The 13,184-nt window shown below is 39.2% G+C and overlaps 2 protein-coding genes across 6 annotated transcripts in view; one reads left to right on the forward strand and one right to left on the reverse strand.

The window, feature by feature from the left end:
* Positions 1-13,184, forward strand: part of LOC116059532 (tubulin alpha chain-like) — a 370,798-nt gene that overhangs the window by 127,983 nt on the left and 229,631 nt on the right. The window lies entirely within an intron of this gene.
* The window catches only part of agap2 (ArfGAP with GTPase domain, ankyrin repeat and PH domain 2), a 33,820-nt gene that overhangs the window by 9,815 nt on the left and 10,821 nt on the right, over positions 1-13,184 (reverse strand). For 4 of the 5 annotated variants that reach the window (XM_031312491.2, XM_031312483.2, XM_031312458.2 and 1 more), the window contains exons 2-11: positions 11,512-11,570; positions 10,480-10,567; positions 7,418-7,503; positions 6,769-6,904; positions 5,612-5,746; positions 5,120-5,238; positions 2,969-3,121; positions 2,709-2,783; positions 1,345-1,449; positions 298-478 (exon numbers count right to left, since the gene is read on the reverse strand). In XM_031312491.2, coding sequence (XP_031168351.1) covers positions 298-478; positions 1,345-1,449; positions 2,709-2,783; positions 2,969-3,121; positions 5,120-5,238; positions 5,612-5,746; positions 6,769-6,904; positions 7,418-7,503; positions 10,480-10,567; positions 11,512-11,570 — 1,137 coding nt within the window. The remainder of the gene's footprint in view (positions 1-297; positions 479-1,344; positions 1,450-2,708; positions 2,784-2,968; positions 3,122-5,119; positions 5,239-5,611; positions 5,747-6,768; positions 6,905-7,417; positions 7,504-10,479; positions 10,568-11,511; positions 11,571-13,184) is intronic. The other variant, XM_031312473.2, reaches the window with a different exon arrangement.

Genomic DNA, 13,184 nt, shown 5'->3' on the forward strand with positions numbered 1-13,184 from the left:
CATTAACATGTCAGCTGTACTTCAATGTTGTCGCTGGTGAATTACTTTGATATATAACAACGCACCATATTTTATAAGATAATATCTTAATCTGAAAAGTAACTAATAATTATAGCTGTTTAATAAATGTAGTGGAGTTAAAAGTAAAATACTTCTCTCTGAAATGTGGTGGAATACAAGTATACAATGGAAGGAAATTAGAGTACTTCAGAATTGTAGGCTCCACAGACGAGTTAGGGATGTCAGAAAGAATTTTGAGTTTCCATACTCTGTATACATGTACACAGGAAGAAGTACCTGTACTGGTGCTATCGGCGGCTGCCGGCTCCTTACTCAGCCCGTTGACTCCGGGTGCAGAAGCGGGGGGGACAGGTGAGGGCCCCGCAGGAGCCACGGCTCTCGGAGGACGTTTCCCGGGAACTTTAACTGTCACACGCAGCAGGTCGATTTCCTTTCCATGGATGTTCTGTGTGTAGTCCTGAAACCGACAATATATCATTCACATGTTAGACGCTCTTACCAGAAATACAGATTAACAAGACACTCAAATCACTTTTGGAAAGAAGAAGTAATTCTTCCTCCTCCAAATTATGAGATGAATTCTTAAATAAGTGAACACAACTTTGCTGCTACAGTCTGATATGATCAGTAGCTTATGGTGGCTAATGCTAGCAAACTTTAGACAGAAACTTAGACGTACAGTACTTCAAGTTGTACACAGAGCACTAGGGCTGTCCTTGACTGAAGAAATTCTAACATACTCTCGACTAACACTCACATCATTTTGTCGACTAATCGATTAGTTGATTTAATCGACAAATCTGTGTGTTTTGAGTGCTCATAAAGACTAGAAAAGCACAGTATAAATACATTAATTTACCATCTGTAAAACTGAGTTTCTCCACAAAGAATCATGCAACAGCACCACTTTCAATCTTGTGTTTACCTGAAATGTGCTCATAAGTTTTTTGGGAATTAATTTCTTGGAAATCATTCAGCATTAAAAAAACATTTAAAATAACTTATAATCTTAGCCGACTAAGACCATTGCAGATTAGTCGACTAATCGACTAAGAGGATGCAGCCCTACTTTCAGCCAATGGTGGTGCAGGAAAACTCAATGTCTAAATACAAATGATAAATCACTCTGAATGTTTTCTGGGGAAAAAAAGAAGAAAAAGAAATCAATAGTAAAAGTTTCAAAGCAATTCCCGTAGTCCTGTACTGACAACCATTGAAGTTGAAACTGCAGTTAAATCTGAAAAGCTGCAGATACGATCGAACTCTGAATCCTTCACTGTGTGTTTTACTGCTGCATCGATCCGTCCTGTGGTGTTCTCTTACACTGGAGCTGGAGTGGTAGGACAGCGTGCCATTGTTGGACAGGGTGACGTATTTCTTCTTCCACTCCTTATTCAGAGAGCTGCCGCTTCTCTTCCAAAGGATGCTCTGTCAAAAACAACAACCGAGGTCACTGCACTCGCAACAAACCGCCGCTCTGAGCCAGCCTAAATTTAGAGTCGAGACAGTTTCTTCAAAGTGTAATGTGGTCTGACAACAATAGCTGAAAACACTTCCACATTATTAATAGAACATTCTTGTGAAACACATTTGTTCGTGCTCCTTACGTAAGATGAAATAAATAGCTTGTTCCCACCTTGATGCTGAAGAGGGAATCTGTACATATTATTGTGCTGCAAGCAAACTGAAGCATCATTGAACTGAATAGTGATGTGTCGGCTCTTTTAAGTATACGAATAGAGCTGGCTCCCGGACGATTTCTTTTTTCTTGTTTTGTTTTTTTGTAAATTAATTAATTGTTAATTCAAATTAATTGTCTTATTAAGACAGAATAATAGGATTAATCCTATAATGTAATTGTTAAAGACATTCCAGAAACGCCTCACTCACTTTGGTAATAACATTAAAGGAGACATATTGTGCTCATGTTCATACTTGTATTTTGGGTTTCTACTAATGTTCAAGAAACACATGGTTTATATTTTTCGTATACTGTCTGTCTGAATGTACCTGTATCACCCTCTGTCTGAAATGCTCCGTTTTAGTGCCTGTCTCTTTAATAAAGCGCAGTGTGCTCTGATTGGCTTGCGAGAAAGACATGGTGCACCTTTGCAAAGGTAGTTCTAAAGCTGTGGTATCTTTTAATCTTTTTAATGATCCTGCATGTGACATAGGAAGGGAAGCCAAATTTGAATGGCTTGTTAAATCCCATGATTTAATTAGCCCACAAAAAACTGACTCGGCTGTCTTATTATTTCCGAGTTAGTGGGTTGGTAAACACTCCAGGTACCTAAATGTACAGTATGTGCACAAGCACTGAAAAAGGTGAGTTTTTCATGATATGTCCCCTTTTAGACCCAAGCATGGTGAGACTTTTGTATGTTGCACTGATTGACATATCTCACGTTTCAATCATCAATATGGCTAAATATTTGGTTTAGTATAATTACTTTGAATAATTTAAGTGATAAGCGATATGTGCACACATACCAATCATACGTTCAAATATTTTGCCAAATTTGGCTACAATTATAAAAGCCAGAAGTGGTTCTTAACGAAGAGGTGTTTGGGAGGCTCTTACTGCTTAGTGCAGCCAAATGATCTGGCTCTCAAAAAAACAGCTGTGATTCCCATCGCTTACATTTAAAAGTGTTATTTTGTGTTCTGTTCTGTAATGTTAGCCAAACCTGTTTGATGGGAACGCCCCGTGCGCTGCTTGGGTCTCCTTTAGGATCACCGGACTTCTTATCTGTGTCCCGGTTCTGAAATCAAAATCAAACAGCAGGGAGGTGTTTCAACAGAGACTTCAGGAGAGAGAGAGAGAGAGAGAGAGAGAGAGAGAGAGAGAGAGAGAGAGAGAGATTCAGAGATGAATGCAGTGAAATGAGAGTGAGAGATGACGGGAGACTAAAAGGTGTGAGACAGCCGTCAGTTGGCAACAACTGACCTTAAAGAGGGAGGGCCGTCTGGGGATGCCCCTCAGCGGACGGGAGGTGACACTGCCTCCCCCCTCTCCCTGTGCAACCCGCAGATCTCGATGACCAATCACAGGGGTGGAGGGCAGGGAGTAGGCGTAGCCACAACTCGGGCCATTACTGGCCTGAAAGGTGGTGCGAGGGTGGGGGACGGGGGGACGGGGGGGGATGGAGGCGTGAGAGAAGAGATGGAGAGAGTGAGAATGGGCTGAAAGATGAAAAACAGGTGAAATAAATGTACAACAAAGTGGGCGATGATCGACAGTGGGATGTTTTTTTTAGCCGTCGATCATGGTGAACGAGAGGAGTGATACTGAGGGAGCTGAGATGGATGTGGAGGGAGTGATGGACGGTCTGGGGAAATTGCGCTGTAAATTGCATTTCAGTTTGATAGATGGTTTTAATTTTATAAGGCGCGTAACTCTTAAACTGTTCAGAGAAAGCTCCACATTCTCACTTTGAATTTGGAAATCCTACCTTAGTCATGTTTAAAAAAAATAAAAAAAGGAAAATGTTTTTTTCTTTTACTTATCAATACTGAAATATGCAGAGAACGATGACTATTTTGGCATCAGGACCACTAATTAATGCTCCTGAAGCTATACGGAGGTGAGTAAAAAATGCTTAGCCAAATTGAGAAAAAGTGCCTCAATTTTAAAGATGACACCAGCATGGCAACAGCCGAACACCTTCATGTGTGTCGTATTTTTATCAGGTCTTATGTAATATCTGTCTAGACAGGAAAAAGATTGTGTTTACCCAATCAAGAGAACAATAACAAGTTTCACACCTGAACACGTTAGTATTCAGCGCTCTAACATCATTGCATTCCTTGAACGTTTCTTTTGCCCTTCTGTCAGGGCTTTAGAAATATTTCTGTGTGTGAATCTGTGAGAAAACAGTGCTGCTGGATTTTTTTGGGGGGTTATGCACAAAAGTCGGCTGTAGTGGGAGATGTGGGATGGGAGATACGTGTGGCTCAGTTGTGTGGCTCTGTTCAATGAGCATTTTGTTTTCTATTCTTTTTTTTGTTTTGTTCTATTTTTTTCTGGAATTCGTGCAATACTGTGTTCAGTGAGATAGAAACAGAAATTGATTTTGTCCACATGGATGATGCACAAAGACTGAATTGGCATTTATGCACATTCAATTTACTTAAAGAAAGCCTGGGAGTTTAGCCATACACCGGGGTTTTTTCTTTCTTCTTCTATTTGGTGTACAACTTGAAGTTATCTGAAAGTACATTGAGTATATAATGGCAGTGGTGGAAGACGTATTCAGATCTATTACTTGCGTAAAAGCCGCAATACTACAGTGTACAAATACTTGGTACAAGTAAAAGTCCTGCACTCAAAACCTTACTAGTAAAAGTACAAAAGTATCAACATCAAAATATACTCTAAGTACTCATTGTGCTGTATGGCTGATTTCAGAATAATGTATATTATAGCACTGGATTATAATAATTGATGCATTAATGTGTTCATCACTTGTTCATCAATGTTGCAGCTGGTGAAGGTGGAGCTCATTTTAATCACTTTATATACTTATGGTAATATGTAATAATTGATTACTGTAGTTGGTTTATATGTTGTATCATTAATCTAATGTTGGCAAATACATGCATAATGGTGTAAAAAGTACAATAACCCTGTGAGATGTAGTGGAGTAACAGCAGTGAAGTACAAGAACCTCAAAATGTAGTACAGTGAGTAAATGTACTTAGTTACATTCCACCACTGTATAATAGTATCAACTGATATTTTTCCTTTGGTCTTCTGTTACCAGATTATGTCTTTGTATGTTTTTTTCTTTTTCTGTTTTTTGGGGCTTTTCCCCTTTATTTGTGACAGTGATAGACAGGAAAGGGAGGAGAGATAGAGGGGATGACACGCAGCAAAGAGCTGCAGGTCAGATTCGAACCCGGGCCACTGCAAAGGACTCAGCCCACACGGGGCGCACGCTCTACTGGCTGAGCAAGAGGTCGCCCCATCTTTATCTGTCTCGGATGTTTGAATCTATAACGGTGTTCCGTCTTGTCCGTGGGAGAGGAGCCAAATGTTTGTCATGACACACAGAAATAAAAACGAGCTAGCTCCAGCTGTTAGGATGAGGTACGGTACCTGGCCGGGGAGCGATGCTGATCCAGGTGTGGAACCTCCAGAGTGACTGGGAGAGTTGGGAAGAGACTTGCAGGCCTGCAGTGCTGCCTGCTTCTTCTGAGCTACAATCTTCTGGGCAGCTGTAAAACACATGTGTATGTAGGTGTCATGTATAGCAGCAACAAGGCCCCAGACCCCCACTGACATTGACTCTTAACCCCCCCCTTCCCTAGTCACTATACTTTGCACTAACCTTCATTATGGGCTATACATCTGCCCATTGCACATACTACTGTCTATACCCATTCAGCCTCCTTTTTTCCTATACGCTAAACAGCTATTTTGTGTATATTTGTTTCTGTCTCTGTATTTATTGTTTATTTCTTATGAATGTTTAATATGCTTATTTGTGTATGTATGCACCAATCACCAAGGCAAATTACACGTCGGTGTAACTTACTGTGGCAAAAAAAACTTTTTTTCTGATTCTGATTGTGATTTCAGTCAGCTCACCCTCTGAAAACACTCGATCGACGTTGAACCCGTAGGTCGCGCAGGTCTCGTAAAACAGCGAGTGACGCACGTCGATACACAGCTGTCTGGCTCTCTGATCCTCAATCACTCGAGGGTTGGTGCTGCTGATTTTATCTGCAACAAACAAACAAAATCAGTGAAGAGAAAACTGTAAATTGGGATAAAAACAGTACTGCAAAGAGTCATTAAAATTTAAAAAAAATTAAAATGTGACATAGACATAACAATGCCTCTGGTAAAGTACGTGGTGTGCAGTATAAGCAATGGTTGCAATCTGCCATAAAAGGGAAGGAAGATGATGCAACTATGCATGGTTGAAGCAGGGAGAACAATGACATTTCCACCATAAATTTAAACAAAATTGAAGTAAATTGAAAATGCACAAAATGCAGAAAAATACACCAGAATGCAGTAAAAGATGTTTGATCAAACTTTTCCTAGGCCCATCAGATATAATAATAATGTATGTGTCCCTACAAATGTTAAAACTATGTTCATGTTAAACTTTTAATCATTAAATTAATGTAAAAATAAGACTAACTTTCTTAAGTGAAGTCAACTTAATATGTTTTCATTTTCAGATCACTTCAGAGCTTTTAAACACACTTTTAAATACATTTTTAACATTTACATTTACATTGAGTTCATGACTTGAAATGATGAGTTGAATTAATGCATACAATTTAGGTTTTTAAAGAAAAACTTCCCAGCATGCATTGTTTTAGAGTTAAAACTCTCCGGAGGATTTCTTTTTTTAATTGTAGTCTGAAGAATACACATCATGATGGAAACTTGCTGTTTGTCTTTTAATACATAGGTTATAATATGTCACAGTTGTTTCCTCTCAATAAAACAATATGAATTATGATGATGATTAGTGTTCACTTCAGTCCCTCGTTAACTTATGATTCAACAAAGCCACTGAAGAGATTGTTGTCTTTACACTGACTCTGGCTCCACAGCCACATGAAAAATGGATTCTTCAAACTGTGAGAATGGAAATCAAATCTAACGTGCGACTGAACAGTTGTTGCATTTTCACAACTCATGAAAAGATTTCAAAATGTTTCACAGTGTGCAGTATTATGTAACGGGGTTCCAGAATGAATCTGCATGGCGGGAATTTGTGTGCTGACCTTGGGTGCCGACCACTATGACTGGGATGTCCGTGCGCTGTGCACTCAGCTGACTGTAGAGCTGGTAGAGCTCCTGGAAGCTGCCCTCGTTCTCCAGACTAAAGACCAGGATCACTGCGTCCACCCAGCTGCTGAACTGAGGGAGGAAGAGGAGGATAGAGGATAAGTCTGCAGGTATTACAGTTTTACACACTAACTTCTGTCTCTCTCTCTCTCCCTCTCTCACCAGTGGTGGAAGAAGTATTCAGTTCCTTTACTTAAGTACAAGTACTACTTGTAGGCCGTTATATTGTTGGCTAGTTTCATTTAAAACATCAGATTGTGTTTTGGGTGCAAACATCTTAATTAGTAAAGTAACTAGTAACTAAAGCTGTCAGATGAATGTAGTGGAGTAAAAAGTACAATATTTCTCACTGAAATGTAGTGGAGTAGAAGTAGAAAGTGGCATGAAGAGAAAAGACTCAAGTAAAGTACAAGTACCTCAACATTTATACTCAAGTACAGCACTTGAGCAAATGTACTTATACAATACATTCCAGCACTGATGATGGATGATGAAGTCTGCAGGTATTACAGTTTTGCACACTTACTGCTGTCTCTCTCACTCACACACAAACACACACACACACACACACACACACATACACACCTGTGCATCAGGCGGTCCAGCTTCCTCCCGGATCAGCAATAAATGACTCTGTCCGTCCACCAGCACTTCCTTTTTATACCGGCCACCTGACAAGGACAATGACAGACAAGTTATTCAGCAGCTGGTGGTGACAGATGGAGTATGAAACCATATCACACACCACGCTGCATCTCTCTGAACAAAAATAATCAAATATGACACCCAGCAAGCAAAATGTTTTATATGACTTGTTATTTATAAACCAAAAACACCAGCAGTGAACTCAACTACCTGAAGGACCAGCAGTGGAGGAAGTACTCAGATCATTTAATTAAAAGAAATAATACTACGCTGTAAAAGTACCATGGTGCAAGTAAAAGCCCTGCATTGAAAATGTTACTCAAAGGTTCTAAAACTCTGTCATTTTTCATACAATGGTCTTAAATGACCTGTAACAGCAAACTAGACTAACAGTGAAAAGAACGTTGTTTTCATATAGTTTTTAATAAGGCATCTGCCCGGGTCCAATTTTCCAGCAGTCACAGAATGATTTTTGGCAGGTTGACAGCGCTACAGTAACACATTCTGATGGGTCACAGATTTCTTTTGTAACACCGGAAAAGCCTGTGTTAGCGTATGCCACTGGAGCCAGGTAAAAGGAAGCAGGAGATGTCTTTATACAGGCCTAATTGTATTTTAATGTTATTTTAGAAGTTATCTGTTGTAGTTATGGCTAATACTGGGGCAGGGCCATCACAGGAAAGAAGGAAATTAAACAAAGAACAACTAAAAGATAAAAGGGAAAGTGAAAGTGAGTCACACTTGGTCGGGCTTTCAACAGATTACAACAATTACGGGATTGTAAATGATTGAAAAACATCCCCAAATTGTCCCTCAGGTATGTAATATGTCTATTTAATTCATAAAATAACTTTACAGTGCGCGATGTGGTTGTACGTCAGTAGCCGACATTAAAGGACAAATCCGGCACTAAATCAACCTAGGAGTTAATAACACATGTGTACCGAGTCGACCGTTCTCTGGGTTTTGTTTTCATGCTAATTGAACGTGACCAGTTTTATCGCAAACCGCTAATTAGCTTATAACGCTAGTCATTGGGGCACGGGTAAAGTAAAAAGAAATCACTATTTTTATACCACTAACACGGCTCAAAATAGCACCACACTTCCATGGTAGCATAATGAGGGTCCCCACATGTAAACCGAAGCATTGAGAACTTTGTAAGTGTACAGACAGTTTATTACAAAGATAGCTTATAAAGACAGTACCGTTCACGTATACAGGCAGGCGCCATCTTGGGAAAACAGTCACAACCAGTCGAACAATGTGTAACCAGTAACCAGTAACATAGCTCCAGCACAGCGTTCGTTGTTTCTTTTTACTTTACCCTTGCCCCGATGACTAGCGTAATAAGCTAATTAGCGGTTTGTGATAAAACTGGTCACATTCGATTAGCATGAAAACAAATCCCAAAGAACGGTCGACTCGGTACACGTGTTATTAACCCCTAGGTTCATTTTGCGCCAGATTTGTCCTTTAAATTACATCCCCCGGACATTTTCCTTTTACTCCATGTTTGTGTTGGCCTACTATTTTCTTTTCCCTTGTCCCCCTGTAACGTTACTTGTGTAAAGCGTCCGTGGGTTTTATGAAATGTGTTATATTAATATGTTATTATTACGTTGGTTGCTACAACAAACTCGTATTGCTTTGGTTCGTAACACAGTGACAGTGATACCAGGTTTGGCTCACGAGACATCCAAAGTACGCTAAGTTACTGTAAGCAACACTTGAAATGCAACGATGCATCTGTAACTTAAGCAAAACATTCATCACGACTATATGACCTCCAGGTAACGCTAACTCAGTAATCTACAGTGGGCAATACAGAACCGTAAAGAAAAGACCGTTATGACAGAAGGTGTGGTAACAACAGTACCGCTTTTGTCCAAAGCGGCCGCTAGAATCAACACAAACTGAAAGTTACATATAGCCACTTTCAAGGTGCTGTAGGTAGGATTGTGAAGATCCAGGACTTAGCTAAAACATTTGAATATCGACAACTTCTCAGTCCCTCCCCCCTTTCTGCTAAAGCCCAAAACGGTCTCCTAAGCCCCTCCCCAACAAGGGAGAATGAATGCGTGTGCATGAGCAGTGATTGACACGCAGTTAGACACCCCCCCCCCCCTGGCCCTGATTGGTGCATCTGAACAGGGAGCTGTGGATTTTTGCAAATCGCACAACAGGCTGTAGGGGAGGCAGATTTTTTTTTTTAAATTACCTGCTTCATGTAGTTCTACTGGAACATAGGGTCAGTTTCAGCAAATAGACAAAAAGTTAGTTTTATAAGTCTTACCTACTGCACCTTTAAGTAAGTACAAGCTTTCAAAAGAATGGTTTATAAAGCTATTTTTTAGGGTTACAACTGTGGATGTTTTTTATTTTGTATTTTATTATTTTGTATTTTATTTCTGGAGGGAAGCTTAAATTGATAAGAATGTAGGACAGGCATACATATACAAGCATTGTACTGCTGTCTGTAACTCTCACTCTTAATTACTCTTTTTACTGTCTAGACTGCTTTGTATACTAGATTTTATATTGTACATACTGTTTCTACTTTTTGTATTGTGTATTGTGAGGACTGAATAAAAACACTACTACGACTACTACTACAACTACTACTACTACTACTACTACTACTGAAGTAAAAGTATGTCAGTATAATCATGAAAATGTCTTCTTAAAGTATTAAAAGTAAAAGTAGATGACCCTGACTCTTATAACATTATATATTCTGTCATTAGATTATTATTACTCATGCATTATTGTAAAAACAGGAGTTACTGTTGGTTACTGTAGTTGGTTAAGGTTGAGCTCATTTTGATGATTAATCTTCTGATTATTTTCTCCATTAATCGATTCATTGTTTCATTTGTAAAAATGAAGAAAATAGCGATATATGCTGTTACAATTACCCAAAGCCCAAAGTGATGCCTTCACAATTTTTTGATTTGTCCAATCAACAGTCAGAAGATGTAACTGTGCTTAATGTTTCTCACCGTCAGGCTTCTCAAGTGCAACATAGCTGCCTGTGATGTATTTGTTCACCAGCGCTGACTTTCCGCTTTTTAGACTTCCCAGAATGCCCTGAGAGAAGAGGGAAGGAAATACAACACCAGAAAGTTAATTCAGGCTCGATCACAGTGTGATGTATCAAATATAACTCTCAGACAGAATTAGTTCCTTCATCTAATATGTTTTTGTTCCTTTCAGTCATGTTTAGCCTTTCAACAGATTTGATTGCTTTATTGTAGCCAGTGGTGGAAGAAGCATTTAGATACTTTAAAGAAGCAATATCACATTGTAAAATGATTGTTACTGTTGCAAGTAAAAGTCCTGCATTCAACATTTTACATAAGTAAAAAAAAACAAGAAAAAAAAAAACATTAATATCGTATGGTATCAGCAAAATGTACTTAAATATTGAAAAGTAAAATATAATAGAGAAAGACCACTTAACAAAATCTTATGTTATTATGGCCACTTTATTATGTACACCTGTACAAACTAATGCAATCCAATACAAAAGAATATTTTCTCATTTTAGAGAAGAACTTTAGTGCAAAATGAACATAACGTGCAGGATGCATCCGGTCGGATTTTGCAGGATGTTAGCCAGCATGCTTTTCTGGCTATTCTGACCCACAATCCTTTGCAAAGCATATATATGAGCAAGAGGGTTCAAAGTTCAAGGCACAATGTTATGAAGAAGTAATTGTCCCAACTGTATGCATACTGCATGAAACAGTAGGTCACATACTTTGTAAGGGCAGCTGCAGTACATGCTAAAATTAAAAAGAAAAAATATGCGGCTTGGAACTCAGCCGATATAGAAAAATATAAACGATAGACATTTTTATATTGTTTTTATGATAGATATCGCTCAGTCCTATACATTTCTGGTTGTGTAAGTTTGCACTTTCTATAGACTTCTTTAATAAAATGACACAATATGAATAAATGGAATAAATCCTTCTGTTGTTGATGTACTGGCAGTGAGTGAGAGAGTGGTAGTGCAACTAGTGCCTCACCAGTCTGAGCTCTGGGACGGATTTGCTCAGGGTCCACTCCTGGCTGTTGGCAATATTTACTGGGGAGAGAGAGGGAGAGAGAGACAGACAGTCAGCGAGGCAGAGACGCAGCGGGAGAGAGAGATTCATCATTTTGATCACGTACAGTGAAAAAGGGCCACCGTCATAACGGCCATGTGGGAGAGCAATAAATCACACAGCTGCTGCGTGACCGGTCGCCATAAGCACACGTGTGGCCTCGCAGGTCGTTTTAATGAATATAACCTTTCAGTCACAAAGGGGACGGGGTTGGGGGGGGGGATCCAACAAGATGCAGCCACAACACTCGTTATCCACTTTGCTCCCTGTGTGCTGTAAATGACGGGCAGCTGCGAGGTGAGTTACTGTGGCCTTTACTGGATGCTTCAGTTCAGCTGCCATTCAAACATTCAAAGACTCGTATCTCCCCTTTGAACTAGAGCTGCGACTAACGATTCATGTTTTGATTGATTAACCTTTTGACTATGAAATGTCATAAAATAATACCCAAGGTGATGTTTACACAAATTGTGTGCGACCAGTCCAAAACCCAAAGATATTCAGTTTACAATGAAATGTAACAGCAAATCCTCACTTTGGAGAAGTTATGAATGTTTGACATTTTTGGCTGTGTGTGTCTTGCTGGTACTTATTTGCTTTTTACTTCCTCCTTTGCAGCTCATAAGTAGATTATCAAACTACAGGCAACCTCTGAAACAATTACATAAAATAATACAACCTATAAACTCATCAACATATTGAAACGAATTTCACCAAACTTCATGTTTTACGTGACCTTCACTGCCCAAATACATCATCGTTAATCTCTGTCATTAACCTACATCATTATTTATCATCCTAGTTTTATAACATATATACTTTAAGTACACATGCCCACACATATATATATATATATATATATATATATATATATATATATATATATATGCGCCAATAAAAAAAACGAAAAACACTTTAAACTTCATGTAGCCTACTGTATGTAATGCTCATAACTTTCACCTTGTATAAACTGTATAGTACACTGATTCATTAATAAACATCTTAAGATATAAGTGGAAAGTTTTGTTCTTGCAAATGCATTCATAATTTTTTGCTTCAGAACAACTATTACTGGGACCATACAGACAATTGCAGATTAACATTTAATATCAAGAAATCCACATTGTAGACACTACCGTTGACTATCTGTGTAACAATTTGGCAACAATTAAGCACATTGACCATACACGGTCCAGCCAAAAAATTTCCACCTACTCTTATTGCTTAAAAAATGATTGAAGCAATTATGAAAATATATTGCAGTTATTTTTCTGAATCAAGTAATCATTTCAGCTTTTGATTTGCTGGTGTGTGTGTGTGTGTGTGTGTGTGTGTGTGTGTTTGCTGGAGAAACAACATGAACCTTCACACACACACACACACACGCAAACACACGCAAACACACGCAAACAAACGCACACGCACGCACGCACGTAAACACGCACGAACGCACGCACGCACGCAGGCACACACACACACACACACACACACACACACACACACACACACACACACACACACACACACACACATCATACAGTACAGTAGAGGGGTCGGGTTGCACACAGCTGTGCCAGCATCCCTCCTGGGCCAAA

This window comes from Sander lucioperca, chromosome 12 (assembly GCF_008315115.2).
Source record: "Sander lucioperca isolate FBNREF2018 chromosome 12, SLUC_FBN_1.2, whole genome shotgun sequence".
Taxonomy (NCBI): Eukaryota; Metazoa; Chordata; class Actinopteri; order Perciformes; family Percidae; genus Sander; species Sander lucioperca.